Below are 16925 nucleotides of genomic sequence, written 5' to 3' on the forward strand. Positions count from 1 at the left end.
ACCGGAACATATGCATCCAAATGAATTCCTCCGTGAGATTGTTTTGCTTGATGGTAGTGCACAACTCAAGGAAATTGTCTAAATGAGCTAGAGGGCACTCATTTACACTCCCCCCGAATTGTTCACTTTGGATCATCCTTATGAGTTGAGGAGAGAACTCATAGTTGTTTGCATTGGTGGTGGGAAGAAGTAAGCCACTCCGAAGTTGGAATGCATCGGGGTGGTCATAGTCTTGTAGAATCGGTTGTGGTTGATTTTGTTCATTCATCTCTTCTTCAATCTCCAATGTATCCTCCGATTCGGAATCCGTATAGGCTAATGAAAACTCCGGCGTGCCTTGTAAGAGCCTTCTTACGTTCCTTAAAGTCCTATTCAACTCCGGATCTACGGGGATAAGCGGTGATTGCTTACTCCTCCGTGTCATGCATAGTCAAACAAAGCTAAAGAAAGCGTTAGCAATGACTATCACAAAGTAAACACGCATAAACAAAAATAAAACAAGAAAACTATGCACATATACACATATCTAGACTCATTCAACAATAACTTATTCAATGTGACTTTGCCTCCCCGGCAACGGCGCCAAAAACTTGATAGAGCGTCGCCAACCTATCAAATAATAGACCTAACTCGATCCTGCTAAACTAGTAGCAAGGGCAAGAAAGGGTCGAACCCATGAGAGGCGTTGAATCAACCACCAAATGTTAGTGTTTAAACAAGCTAGATTAAGTCGGGTTTTTGGAATTGGTATTATGTCACACCGATCTAATTCAAATCAATTAATTCTAAGAGGTGATTAACGATATTAAGAAGATCTAGGATATGGGTTACACCGCTCAACTTCATCACAAATAACGATTAGCATACATAGCAATGGTAAAATGGGAGATAAATTAGGGGAAGTTACCTAAGGCACCCTACTACTCTCTCAAGCTAGAGGGATTACTTGACATCAAGAACATAACCTACTCTCGTGATTATGGGCAAGAAACAAGTGTTAAAGCATTATCACGGTAACATACAATTCCCTTGACTAGAAGTTCCTATTCTCATGGCAAATCAAGTCAATTAAGCATAAGGAGCCCTCTCAAGTTCATCTCTCGATCCTTCGTTGAAAAAGCTAGATAAATAATTCAAGCAATGGCCAATTACAAGAATTAACAATTAATTCACTTAAACTCAACTAATTAACATCCCACAATTACCAAATTAATACATGCAACAAGCTATTGGTGACTACATTGAGGGTTCACCCAAACCCCAGAAATTAGACTACTCACAATCCATGGAGATTAAAGCAATTAAGTGTTTCAAGTAATTCATGACCAAATTAAAACTAGGAATTAAGTAGAAATTAACAATCTAAGCATGCAAATAACAATTAACAATGAAGAATAATAAGTATTAAAGCAAGAAAGAGGGAAGAGAAAGAGTAAGAAATGGTTACTAGAAGCTTCAACTTGAATAACAATGGTGGAACTTGTTCTACAAAGATTTGGATTGAAATTTCCAAGCAAATAACTAAAATCTACAATTACAAGCTAGTGTTTTTTTGGAGTATTTTTGAGCTACCAACTAAGAGAAATAGATTTCTGGAATAATAATGGCCACCCCCTTCAAAAACGTCCAAAGGGGCTATTTAAAGGACCCCCAAAAAGAAAGGACGGAGAAAACAAGAGAAGTCGCAAAACTGACTCTGCACGGACGTGCCAAATTCTGCACGTCCGTGCAGAGGGTGGCAGTAGCTCGATTTCAGACTCAGGCCAGTCTGCACGGCCGTGCAACATCTGCACGTCCGTGCCAAACTATGCACGACCGTGCAGAATGCTGCACGTCTGTGCTGTCTGGGGCAGAAACTCTCCTTCAGTTTTGGCCGTGCTGCACGGCCGTGCTAAGGCATGCACGACCGTGCAGCCCTCCCTCGGGGCTCTAACGACTCCAAAACGCTTCCTCCTTGCCTCGTGGGTCCCGCATGATGCTCCCCTTGCCTTGCACTCGTCGCTCCATCACCAAAGGTGCTCGGATCATCGTCATTTTCACCTGAAAAGTGCATCAAAAACACGAACACCTCGTGAAGCACGTAATACACAAAATTACATAAAAATAAGGTAAGATAGAGCAAGTAAGTGGATAAAGACACGGAAACAAGCCCTAAAAGTACCCTAAAATCATGTTTGATAACAAGTTATCAGCCATACAAATATAAAAAGAAAAAAAAAACTTCAGAGAAAAATAATCATATTAAGGTTAAGATCTATTTAATGAAAGTAATTAAAAGGTTTGGGGCTTACCACCAGTAAATGCACCAGTGAAAGCCCTTACAAAGACTAACAATAGAGACCAAGATGAAAGAGATGGTAGTGATGGAGAAAATTAAACAGCAGGGAGAAGAGAAGAGAAAAACTTTCAAAAAAAATTGAAAAAACCTAGTAATGGAGGTTAGGAAAACACTTATTACAACGGAGAAACCCTAGAGGGTTTAAATAAAACCTTTCCAAGGAGAATAATCAGAGGAAACTCAACTATTATGATTCATAAGGTCCTTCTCATTTGACCCTAATATGTTGCTTTATTGTAGCAGTTTAGTCCAGGTTATGATTAGCTTTAATTTATTATAAATAAAATTTCCATTAAGAAATCGTCATTAATTTTAAATAAATTAAAGGAAAAAAATGGTTTAAATTCCCAAGTTTGAGTCATTTGCTTTTAGTAATCCCAATTTTGGATTGTTATGTAATAATCCGAACTTTATAGGGTGTTTGCTTTTATTGATCCCAAGTAACTTAGGTGTATAGTACTCCCTCTGTGTTTTTATTTTATTTATTTTTTTATTTTTTTTTATTTGCATCATTCATTCATTTGGGATTGCACAGAGTTTTAAGCGAATAATACTCCGTATAATTTTTTTTTGAGGGAATACTCCGTATAATATTGTAAGTGGGTGAATGAATTATTATAGCAAAAGTAAGATGGAGACCATAAAAGAGAAATTAAGTGAAAAATGATAGATATTTTTATTATTTAGGCGGGGACCATGAAAGAGAGAAATGATAAAATAATTTGAGTGGGGATTAAAGTAAGAGAAAGAAATGATAAAATATAGTTTTAAGTTACCAAATATAGAAATAATGCATTTAAAAAAACACCCATAAAAGGAAAGTGATGTAAATAAAAAAAAGTAGGAAAAATTGCTCCCATTAATCTGAACTTTGCCTCATTCGCCGAAAATAATCCCAACTTTCGTTTATTATCTATCACTCCCAACTTTAGGGGGTATTAATTTTTGTTGCACCCAACAGGTCATCTAACCTGATGTAGCAGGTTAACTAGACACGTGTCAGCGTATGATTGGCTTAATTTTTTTTTTTGAAAAAAAAAACAAAAAAAAATTAAAAAAAACCCTACAAACCACCCACGCCCAGCGGCTGCCACCACACCCCCACCCCCACCCAGCGGAAAATCACCCCCACCCCCGAAAAACCCCTCCCTTGCTGCCGGAAACCACCGCCCAGCCTTCCCCCTACCTCGAAACCCACCCCTTCCCTGTCCCCGAAAACCCCTCCCCTACCCCCGAAAACCCCTCCCTCGTTCCCGGAAACCATCGCCCAGCACTCCTTCTTCCCTCGTTCCCGGGAACCACCTCCCAGCCCACCTTCCTACTTCCCTTTCCCCCAGCGCACTTCACACACTTCACCAACCTCCCTGCTTCCTTTTCCCTTCAACTCCACCAACATCCCGTTGCAACCACGACCACCAGCAAGGGCAGCAACAGCCTGCTTCTACCCAAAATCCCCCAAATCCTAACCCTTAACCCTAACATTCGAAACACTACAAAAACGGCGACGAAATCAGCCACCAACGGCCGAAATTGGCCGATAAAGGGATGAAATCAACCATTTAACCCCAACATCGACTGATTTCGGCCATTTGTGCCCAATTTTGGTGGTCGATTTTGGGGAGGGGGTTGTTTTATGGTGGGGAAACAGTCGTGTAGGTGTGGTGGCTGGCCATTTTCGGCCATTGTAGTGGTCGATTTGGCTGGCTGCTGGGCTGCGTGAGGGGAGAGTGTGCGCTGGTGGTGGTGGTGTGGTTAGGAATGGCAACGGATCGGATTCGGGTCGGATTTGGCTAAATCCGAAAAGTCCGAGTCCGAATCCGATCCGACTCGTAATTTTCGGATCCGAATCTGGTCCGTTTATACGGACCTCCGAAATGATCCAATTAATTTTTTTATTTTGTAATGTCATATACCTATATTTCTTGTATTGTCATACATGGTAAGTATAATTATAACATATTTAAATAATGTACTAAGTTACATAACAAAATTTTGCTACAAACAAGCAAACAATTGTCCCAAGTTATAAAGCATATGCTCATAGTCTCGGATTCGGACTCCATCGGACTTTGCGTAGGGTCCAAGTCCGATCCGCCTCCTATTCGGATTCAGATCTATTTTATCGAATTCGGATTCGGACTAATTTTAAACGGATTCGAATCGGATTTTTTTTCTTCGGATTGGATCGGATTCGAATCGAACTCGGATTAAATTGCCATCCCTAGGTGTGGTGGTGGAGGTGGGGCTGGTGCTGGATTAGTTTTAGGAAATTAATTTTTTTTTTGTTTTTATTATTTTTTTTTATTTTTTTTTTCCAACCAATTACATAATGACACGTGTGCAAAAAAAAATTCAATTCACAAATGTTAACCTGATAAACCGGTTTCAGGTAAATTGGGTGCAATAGAAATGAATACCCCCTAAAGTTGGGAGTGACAGATAATAAACGAAAGTTGGGATTAATTTCGGCGGAGGAGGCAAAGTTCAGATTAATGGAAGCAATTTTTCCAAAAAAGTAAGGAGTAATAAACTAATCTTTTAACTACTCCATTATTAAAATAAAATATTGCTGACATCATCAATCTTTAAACTATCCTTTATACAATACTCTCACATTAAAAATCTTACCTCCAATTCTATGTGTGATGTCATCAATTATTAGTGATTTTTTTATTTTAATTTTTATTTTTAATCTACACTTTTGACTTCAATGCATTAGTGTCTTTTAAAATTCAGTTTACCAAGTTTCTCTACAAAATTATAGTTTTACATACCTAATTTGTTTAATGAATGATCGTGGTTTTATTATTTTTATTTTCCTTAAAGGTAATTTTTATTTATATCTAATTCAAATCTTCATGTACAATGTATTGCAACAGAATATAGTACCTCCGTTAACTTTTAGTTGCAACTTTAGGGTATTATTTGTGAGATTTAAAATATTTCAAAGTTGCTACTAAAAACGGAGGCAGTACAAGAAATATTAATTCTAACCTTGCATCGCACTAGATTAACCTATTAATGTTAATATATACCCACTTTTTTTTAAAGCAATATGTACTCACTTTATTGTGCCTAAAATTTTAGTTAATGCTTGGAAATTATTTTGGGGCATCGTACCTTTGATTAATTTGACACACCTTTATTTAAGATGAGCATTGTAAATAATGTTAAGGGCTATATAAGAGATTTTAGAGGCCCATGGAAAAAATATATATTGGCCCTATGAACATTATTTCCACACAATTTTATCGATTATTCCACAGCTATTATAACCAACACCACTTTATTTTAGGAATTTTTGTGAAAAACTACCTTAATTATAAAAGTCATTTTTTGTGAAAAACTACCTCATTAAAAAAATGTTGTAAGAATCTACCTTTTAAACAATGAATGTTGTAATAAACTATCTTATGATTTTCCGATTAATGTTGTAAAAAGCTACCTTTTGCCCAAATTATTGCATTGACTAAGAGATGTTTAATGACCCATTTTCAATCATTTATTTCTCGTTTTCCACCCAATTTCTCCATGGACCATGGCCCCCTTATAAACCCCTAATTCCCCTTCTCTTTCATTGTTAAATTAAGCATATGGTAACAACTCACAACATTTAGTTTTTATTTTACTCTATTCTAAAACTTCCTAATGAACCCGAGAAAGAAATTAGCGACAACTTATGTACCGATATACCATAGAAAAATTTATGCAGCGAGGTAAGAGCTACAAACGCACCTCTTGAGAGAGTCAAGGGCATCTAATATTATGTGCGATTGTAACACCTTAAAAAATTCGGAGGGAGTATAGCTCCATTGATATTTTTATGGGATTGTCACACACACTTGATTAAATCATGCGAACAGTACAACAAATGAACAAAGAGTATCATCACAATACAATAATTTTAAAGTAGAATTGAAGTAGCTACTTTGTAGCAGCCTATTAGATGACTACATACAACATTTATTGATTTATACGCGATAGTCATAGATCATGGTTTGATCTAATTGGCATATACCACCAAACCGCTCACTGCAGGAGTTCTAGCAACAAGTACCAGCATCACAAGTTTCTCCTGAAGCACCGCAATCAAACGAATATTTGCCAATGTTACCTAGCAACCGCCTATTATCCGAACTCTGGGTGGCTGCCGCACCAGTGGCCACCATCATGACAACGACGACTATGAGCAGCAGTAGTAACCTGACAATCCTGACCCAGACCCGATGACCCGAAATTGACCCAAAAACACTGACCCGAAACCCGAATTGAGCCGACCCGACACCCAAAGTGACCCGACCCAAATTTGACCCAACCCGAAATTGACCAGAAGTGTTTGACCCGAACAAACCCAATACCCGAAATTGACCCGAACAAACTTGATAATGACCTGAACAGACCAATACTCGAAATATCCCGAACTAAAGTCACCTTTTAATTGAACAAAAAATGTCTTGTGCCAAATATAACTCAATTTATTCATCTTCAACCTTAGCTAAGCTTATAAACTGAAATATACTGCATAAAATTATTATTTGAGCTTGATCCACAAATGAAACAACCCGAATATGACCCGACCACATTTTGACTAACCCGAACATACTTGACCCGAAATTGACTCGACCCGAACATACCCGACCCCAAATTGACCCGACCCGAACTCGACTCGATACTTGACCCGAAGTTGAACCGAAACCCGAATCGACCCGACCCGAATGTTAGTTGATCCGAAATGACCCGACCCGAAAGTGACCCGACCCAGACCCGACCCGAATAACCCATTTGCAAGGTCTATGTAGTAGTGGTACTATGAGCAGCAGTAGCAGTGGTGTTATAGTTGTTTTATTAGGGTTAACTTTTTGTCTTTAAATGTTAAATACGATCATATATTTCATGTCACTTATATTTATATGATAGTTTACTTTTTGTATTTTAATTAATAAATAAATGTCTTATTATATATTTTTATTAAACTTAATTTATATTTATAGATTAAAATTTATTTTTACTAATTTTCTATTATTTTTCTAATAAATTAAATATATCATAAATGGATCTTATTTTAAAGTACTTTTTAAAACGCATATTATGATGAAATTCGAACCAAGTTATCGATATTTATTAAAAAGTTATGATTAATTATATATATATGAAATATCAGAAGTATATCGATAATAAAATTCTATACAACATTTTTGTCAAAAAAAAAAATCTATCCAAATGGCATCATATCATTTATATGCGCCATAATAATATCTACTTTTTTGCCAACGTGGCTCGACACTTGGAAAAAAAAGTTAAAGGCCAAAAAGGTCGTAGTCTCGTGGCTAGACAGGAAACAATCCCAATCAGGCCATATTTATATTTAACATGTGAACCAAAAGACAGGAAACAAGAAAAATAAAAGGAAAAGTCAATCTCAAACAACAACCAATAATTAAGGAAATTAAAACAGAATGTGTAACGGAAGGTACACATAGCACACGATAATAATGAGCTCTACACCCGGCCTCAGCTTGTTGTAGAGTTAGTAAACATATGATCATATATATTGTGTATGATCATATACATACGATGGCATTTACAGGCATTGGTAAACTTCGGGTGAAAATGAAACTTGAGTGCAATCTAGGCCAGTGCCAGGGCAGCATTCAAAAACACCAGGGGTACATTCATGTCCAACGTGATCTTCACAAGTGCCCTCTTTGCATTTTTTACCAGATGCAAGTTCGACACAATTTAAGCCAGTGCAGCAATCGAAAAACCCTGGATAACACTCGTGGTCGTGGTGATCCTCACATGTGGTATCATCTTTACATTTGTACACATTGGTTGCAACTTGAACGCAATGCAAGTTTGGATTGGTTGAGCAACATAATTCGTTAGGAGTGGTACATAAATCATCATATGCTGCTGGACACGCGCCTTCTCCCGTATGAATTTGCAGCATCATCACTAATAACATTAAAAGAATTAGTAGTCATCATACAAATAACTTAACACATGCAAATTACTACATATTGAATGAATGAAGTGAAGAATGAAATACCTAATGCGAAAGTGGCAAGGGTAGCTAGCATGATTCTTTTCGAGTATGCCTTGTTCTCCATTTTTGGTAACTAACTTTGATTATGTTATCAAAACCTGTTTTTTTGTGATGTATGTACTCCAATACAATACAATACAATACAAAGAGAGAATTCTTGTTTTTGTGAGTTTCCTAGATATGTTTCTTGCTATTTATAGGAACTTTCTATTATTATAATTTTTTATTTTTTTCTCATTAGTACTCAACGAAAAGTTCATACTATGTCGCCACTATGTGTTATACATATTTCTTTATTTTATTTCATTCACTTATTTCTATAGAATATATATTATACATTTTTATTATGGATATACTCTTGATCTAGTCTGTATATATTATTATACCAAAAAATAAAATGTGTTTGGTTTCATTTTGTTGACATAAAATGTCGCTACAATGATGATATATAGTACCACAAATAAATAAATTGGTAATTACTTTGACTTTTTTTTTTTGTTTTAATTCGTTACTTAGTCCAAGTTGCAATAAATAATAAGGATAATGAGCACTTATTGGACATATAAAGTCTACTTATTTTTCACCACAGCTCGACATGTATACAATTTAGAGAAGAGATGATCTCACCTTTTTGTAGAATAGTGTAATTCTCCTTATTGGAGGCCTTCTCATTAATTCAATATATATTGGATTTACAACCTAGACATGAGAAACCAAATTACATAAGATATATCTTTACAGAATATTAACAAGATAATAATAACCTATTATCTAACACACCCTCGCAGTCGAAGCGGGAGGAAGTCGAATGCTGAGACTGTCTCTGAAATCTAAAAATAATTGGCGAGGTAAACCTGTTGTGAAAATGTCTGCGTACTGGTATGATGACGGAACATGTAAGACCTTGATCTCACCCAGGGCGATCTTGTTGCATACAAAATGTATGTCCATCTCAATGTGTTTGGTACGTTGATCCCGAATTGTACGAGACATGTTACTAATGGTGCGAGTAATTCGTTCGGCTTTGCCATTTTGAGAAGAAGTGTTTGGGCAAGAGAAACGGAAAAACATGCCATTATCCGCACAAAATTTATGAAAAGGGGATTTGTCGAATTCACGACAATTGTCACATTGAAATGTTTTTATGTCCTTTTCAAATTGAGTTTTAACATATGCTCGAAACTGTAGAAATAGGTGATGTCCATAAATACGCATGAATAATATCAAACGGTGAAAATTTAACTGAAGCAGATGGCTTAAAAGGTAGCCTTACATGTTTACCCAAGCACAAGAATAGCAAAAATGAGAGTTATCTGAGGGGCTTGTTGTTGATCCGTATATTGCGGCCCAGTATTGCTTTGAGCCTGCTGATTATTGTTGTTCCCACGCCCCTTTCCACGACCCTTGCTGCCGGATTTGCTGTTATTGCTGCCTCGACCTCTGCCACGGCCAGTCCGCTGCTGTTCGCCGGTCTGCTGTTGCTGCGTCGGTGGTGTGGTGGTTGAAGGTTGGGAATTGTGGGCAATGAGAGCTTGTTGACCATTTTCTTCTTGCTTGTTCTTCCTTGTCTCTTCCAAAATAAACATGGAACGAGCCTTGTGAAAGTTGGGTGTAGGCTCGGTTTGGGAAATTAATGCAGCGACGGTGTCGTACTTCCCTCTGGAAGACCCGCAACCAATTGAAGGACCATCTTGCGATCGGAAACCGGATTGTCAACGTTTTGCAATTGATTGGCAAGAATCTTAAGGTGCATACATTAATCGGACATATTAGCAAAATTCTCCAGCTTTGTGTTGCTAAACTGTTCCTCCAAATACACTGCTCGTGTGTGCTTGTTATCATGAAAAATTTCCTTGAGACGGTTCCATAATTCAAGTGCCGTAGCACCCGGTTTCATGATGGTGTGAATAAGGTCCTTGGATATGGATGCATAAAGCCAATTCTTCACGATGGCATCTAACCGCTTCCATGTTGCATCATCAATGTCCGACGGACGAGAAACCTCATCATCAATATGATCAAGCAAGTTGAAGGCACATGCTTGAATTTGGAAGAGTTCAGACCACGTAGTATAGTGCGCTTCCTGTTGATCTAGGACGACAGTCATAAGGTTTTTGATGCAGGTGGCGGCATAAGCCGGATGGAAGTTGTTGGATGGGGAAGGAGGAGGAGGTGGTGGAGGGGTATCATCACTTGCCATGGGAGAGAAGAGAAGCGGTTGTGATGAAGAGAGGGTGGTGGTGGACGGCTGGTGGTGGCCTCTAGGATCGTTTAGGGTTTTGTGAGAGAAAAAGAAAGAAAAAAAAAACCCTAGTAGGAATCTGATACCATGTAGAATAGTGTAATTCTCCTTATCGGAGGCCTTCATTCTCATTAATTCAATATATATAGGATTTACAATCTAGTCATGAGAAACCTAATTACACAAGATTTATCTTTACAGAATATTAACAAGATAATAATAACCTATTATCTAACACTTTTGTTACTTTAATAATGTTTTTAGATTGAATATTTATTTGAAAACTAAGTAAAAAAAGTGGAAAGAGGGTTGAATATGGAGGAAAAATAGTAATAAGAACATGGAAAATAGAAAAGGAACTACGGAAAAGTTGTTTTTTTTTTTTTACTATTATTGCGTTTTTTATAATTTTTCCATCAATAAAGCATGTAATGAGGGTCATTAGATCATTTTTTTAACACATCAAATTACTTTTCATCCTTCTCGTTATAAGGTCCTTCTCATTTTTTTTTACAAGAAGAAAAAAGAATTTCATTAATGAAATATGGTCAAACGACATTTACATATCATTCCTAAGAAAACAAGAATTCCAACACATGTACACACATCAAAACTAAATGCATCGTAGTTTTGATTAACAATCGCGTTAATAAAAAAACTTTATCTGAAGCAATACAATGTGTGAGTTCGCACTGTGTCGGCTTGAAATCCATAGATGCGTAGTCGTTTGAGTGAAAATGCTCATGTGGTCCTCCAGATTATTGAAGAGATTATAAAACCCTAGATCTTCAATTCTCGCCATACAAATATAAAAAGAAAAAAAAAACTTCAGAGAAAAATAATCATATTAAGGTTAAGATCTATTTAATGAAAGTAATTAAAAGGTTTGGGGCTTACCACCAGTAAATGCACCAGTGAAAGCCCTTACAAAGACTAACAATAGAGACCAAGATGAAAGAGATGGTAGTGATGGAGAAAATTAAACAGCAGGGAGAAGAGAAGAGAAAAACTTTCAAAAAAAATTGAAAAAACCTAGTAATGGAGGTTAGGAAAACACTTATTACAACGGAGAAACCCTAGAGGGTTTAAATAAAACCTTTCCAAGGAGAATAATCAGAGGAAACTCAACTATTATGATTCATAAGGTCCTTCTCATTTGACCCTAATATGTTGCTTTATTGTAGCAGTTTAGTCCAGGTTATGATTAGCTTTAATTTATTATAAATAAAATTTCCATTAAGAAATCGTCATTAATTTTAAATAAATTAAAGGAAAAAAATGGTTTAAATTCCCAAGTTTGAGTCATTTGCTTTTAGTAATCCCAATTTTGGATTGTTATGTAATAATCCGAACTTTATAGGGTGTTTGCTTTTATTGATCCCAAGTAACTTAGGTGTATAGTACTCCCTCTGTGTTTTTATTTTATTTATTTTTTTATTTTTTTTTATTTGCATCATTCATTCATTTGGGATTGCACAGAGTTTTAAGCGAATAATACTCCGTATAATTTTTTTTTGAGGGAATACTCCGTATAATATTGTAAGTGGGTGAATGAATTATTATAGCAAAAGTAAGATGGAGACCATAAAAGAGAAATTAAGTGAAAAATGATAGATATTTTTATTATTTAGGCGGGGACCATGAAAGAGAGAAATGATAAAATAATTTGAGTGGGGATTAAAGTAAGAGAAAGAAATGATAAAATATAGTTTTAAGTTACCAAATATAGAAATAATGCATTTAAAAAAACACCCATAAAAGGAAAGTGATGTAAATAAAAAAAAGTAGGAAAAATTGCTCCCATTAATCTGAACTTTGCCTCATTCGCCGAAAATAATCCCAACTTTCGTTTATTATCTATCACTCCCAACTTTAGGGGGTATTAATTTTTGTTGCACCCAACAGGTCATCTAACCTGATGTAGCAGGTTAACTAGACACGTGTCAGCGTATGATTGGCTTAATTTTTTTTTTTGAAAAAAAAAACAAAAAAAAATTAAAAAAAACCCTACAAACCACCCACGCCCAGCGGCTGCCACCACACCCCCACCCCCACCCAGCGGAAAATCACCCCCACCCCCGAAAAACCCCTCCCTTGCTGCCGGAAACCACCGCCCAGCCTTCCCCCTACCTCGAAACCCACCCCTTCCCTGTCCCCGAAAACCCCTCCCCTACCCCCGAAAACCCCTCCCTCGTTCCCGGAAACCATCGCCCAGCACTCCTTCTTCCCTCGTTCCCGGGAACCACCTCCCAGCCCACCTTCCTACTTCCCTTTCCCCCAGCGCACTTCACACACTTCACCAACCTCCCTGCTTCCTTTTCCCTTCAACTCCACCAACATCCCGTTGCAACCACGACCACCAGCAAGGGCAGCAACAGCCTGCTTCTACCCAAAATCCCCCAAATCCTAACCCTTAACCCTAACATTCGAAACACTACAAAAACGGCGACGAAATCAGCCACCAACGGCCGAAATTGGCCGATAAAGGGATGAAATCAACCATTTAACCCCAACATCGACTGATTTCGGCCATTTGTGCCCAATTTTGGTGGTCGATTTTGGGGAGGGGGTTGTTTTATGGTGGGGAAACAGTCGTGTAGGTGTGGTGGCTGGCCATTTTCGGCCATTGTAGTGGTCGATTTGGCTGGCTGCTGGGCTGCGTGAGGGGAGAGTGTGCGCTGGTGGTGGTGGTGTGGTTAGGAATGGCAACGGATCGGATTCGGGTCGGATTTGGCTAAATCCGAAAAGTCCGAGTCCGAATCCGATCCGACTCGTAATTTTCGGATCCGAATCTGGTCCGTTTATACGGACCTCCGAAATGATCCAATTAATTTTTTTATTTTGTAATGTCATATACCTATATTTCTTGTATTGTCATACATGGTAAGTATAATTATAACATATTTAAATAATGTACTAAGTTACATAACAAAATTTTGCTACAAACAAGCAAACAATTGTCCCAAGTTATAAAGCATATGCTCATAGTCTCGGATTCGGACTCCATCGGACTTTGCGTAGGGTCCAAGTCCGATCCGCCTCCTATTCGGATTCAGATCTATTTTATCGAATTCGGATTCGGACTAATTTTAAACGGATTCGAATCGGATTTTTTTTCTTCGGATTGGATCGGATTCGAATCGAACTCGGATTAAATTGCCATCCCTAGGTGTGGTGGTGGAGGTGGGGCTGGTGCTGGATTAGTTTTAGGAAATTAATTTTTTTTTTGTTTTTATTATTTTTTTTTATTTTTTTTTTCCAACCAATTACATAATGACACGTGTGCAAAAAAAAATTCAATTCACAAATGTTAACCTGATAAACCGGTTTCAGGTAAATTGGGTGCAATAGAAATGAATACCCCCTAAAGTTGGGAGTGACAGATAATAAACGAAAGTTGGGATTAATTTCGGCGGAGGAGGCAAAGTTCAGATTAATGGAAGCAATTTTTCCAAAAAAGTAAGGAGTAATAAACTAATCTTTTAACTACTCCATTATTAAAATAAAATATTGCTGACATCATCAATCTTTAAACTATCCTTTATACAATACTCTCACATTAAAAATCTTACCTCCAATTCTATGTGTGATGTCATCAATTATTAGTGATTTTTTTATTTTAATTTTTATTTTTAATCTACACTTTTGACTTCAATGCATTAGTGTCTTTTAAAATTCAGTTTACCAAGTTTCTCTACAAAATTATAGTTTTACATACCTAATTTGTTTAATGAATGATCGTGGTTTTATTATTTTTATTTTCCTTAAAGGTAATTTTTATTTATATCTAATTCAAATCTTCATGTACAATGTATTGCAACAGAATATAGTACCTCCGTTAACTTTTAGTTGCAACTTTAGGGTATTATTTGTGAGATTTAAAATATTTCAAAGTTGCTACTAAAAACGGAGGCAGTACAAGAAATATTAATTCTAACCTTGCATCGCACTAGATTAACCTATTAATGTTAATATATACCCACTTTTTTTTAAAGCAATATGTACTCACTTTATTGTGCCTAAAATTTTAGTTAATGCTTGGAAATTATTTTGGGGCATCGTACCTTTGATTAATTTGACACACCTTTATTTAAGATGAGCATTGTAAATAATGTTAAGGGCTATATAAGAGATTTTAGAGGCCCATGGAAAAAATATATATTGGCCCTATGAACATTATTTCCACACAATTTTATCGATTATTCCACAGCTATTATAACCAACACCACTTTATTTTAGGAATTTTTGTGAAAAACTACCTTAATTATAAAAGTCATTTTTTGTGAAAAACTACCTCATTAAAAAAATGTTGTAAGAATCTACCTTTTAAACAATGAATGTTGTAATAAACTATCTTATGATTTTCCGATTAATGTTGTAAAAAGCTACCTTTTGCCCAAATTATTGCATTGACTAAGAGATGTTTAATGACCCATTTTCAATCATTTATTTCTCGTTTTCCACCCAATTTCTCCATGGACCATGGCCCCCTTATAAACCCCTAATTCCCCTTCTCTTTCATTGTTAAATTAAGCATATGGTAACAACTCACAACATTTAGTTTTTATTTTACTCTATTCTAAAACTTCCTAATGAACCCGAGAAAGAAATTAGCGACAACTTATGTACCGATATACCATAGAAAAATTTATGCAGCGAGGTAAGAGCTACAAACGCACCTCTTGAGAGAGTCAAGGGCATCTAATATTATGTGCGATTGTAACACCTTAAAAAATTCGGAGGGAGTATAGCTCCATTGATATTTTTATGGGATTGTCACACACACTTGATTAAATCATGCGAACAGTACAACAAATGAACAAAGAGTATCATCACAATACAATAATTTTAAAGTAGAATTGAAGTAGCTACTTTGTAGCAGCCTATTAGATGACTACATACAACATTTATTGATTTATACGCGATAGTCATAGATCATGGTTTGATCTAATTGGCATATACCACCAAACCGCTCACTGCAGGAGTTCTAGCAACAAGTACCAGCATCACAAGTTTCTCCTGAAGCACCGCAATCAAACGAATATTTGCCAATGTTACCTAGCAACCGCCTATTATCCGAACTCTGGGTGGCTGCCGCACCAGTGGCCACCATCATGACAACGACGACTATGAGCAGCAGTAGTAACCTGACAATCCTGACCCAGACCCGATGACCCGAAATTGACCCAAAAACACTGACCCGAAACCCGAATTGAGCCGACCCGACACCCAAAGTGACCCGACCCAAATTTGACCCAACCCGAAATTGACCAGAAGTGTTTGACCCGAACAAACCCAATACCCGAAATTGACCCGAACAAACTTGATAATGACCTGAACAGACCAATACTCGAAATATCCCGAACTAAAGTCACCTTTTAATTGAACAAAAAATGTCTTGTGCCAAATATAACTCAATTTATTCATCTTCAACCTTAGCTAAGCTTATAAACTGAAATATACTGCATAAAATTATTATTTGAGCTTGATCCACAAATGAAACAACCCGAATATGACCCGACCACATTTTGACTAACCCGAACATACTTGACCCGAAATTGACTCGACCCGAACATACCCGACCCCAAATTGACCCGACCCGAACTCGACTCGATACTTGACCCGAAGTTGAACCGAAAACCGAATCGACCTGACCCGAATGTTAGTTGATCCGAAATGACCCGACCCGAAAGTGACCCGACCCAGACCCGACCCGAATAACCCATTTGCAAGGTCTATGTAGTAGTGGTACTATGAGCAGCAGTAGCAGTGGTGTTATAGTTGTTTTATTAGGGTTAACTTTTTGTCTTTAAATGTTAAATACGATCATATATTTCATGTCACTTATATTTATATGATAGTTTACTTTTTGTATTTTAATTAATAAATAAATGTCTTATTATATATTTTTATTAAACTTAATTTATATTTATAGATTAAAATTTATTTTTACTAATTTTCTATTATTTTTCTAATAAATTAAATATATCATAAATGGATCTTATTTTAAAGTACTTTTTAAAACGCATATTATGATGAAATTCGAACCAAGTTATCGATATTTATTAAAAAGTTATGATTAATTATATATATATGAAATATCAGAAGTATATCGATAATAAAATTCTATACAACATTTTTGTCAAAAAAAAAAATCTATCCAAATGGCATCATATCATTTATATGCGCCATAATAATATCTACTTTTTTGCCAACGTGGCTCGACACTTGGAAAAAAAAGTTAAAGGCCAAAAAGGTCGTAGTCTCGTGGCTAGACAGGAAACAATCCCAATCAGGCC

At 36.6% G+C, this 16925-nt stretch overlaps 1 protein-coding gene across 1 annotated transcript; it reads right to left on the reverse strand.

Annotated features, from left to right (window-relative positions):
* Window positions 1–10140: 10140 nt before the first annotated feature.
* On the reverse strand, window positions 10141–10584 carry LOC145619877 (uncharacterized). The gene has a single exon (XM_081674565.1). It carries the CDS (start codon window positions 10582–10584, stop codon window positions 10141–10143), a length of 444 nt encoding a protein of 147 aa, XP_081530691.1.
* Window positions 10585–16925: the final 6341 nt, after the last annotated feature.

This window comes from Chenopodium album, chromosome 27, assembly GCF_948465745.1.
Source record: "Chenopodium album chromosome 27, dcCheAlbu1.1, whole genome shotgun sequence".
NCBI classification, from domain to species: Eukaryota; Viridiplantae; Streptophyta; class Magnoliopsida; order Caryophyllales; family Amaranthaceae; genus Chenopodium; species Chenopodium album.

What these genes read in the sequence shown, in the direction of transcription:
- LOC145619877 (XM_081674565.1), bottom strand. Translation starts at nt 10,584, where the DNA reads ATGGCAAGTGATGATACCCCTCCACCACCTCCTCCTCCTTCCCCATCC.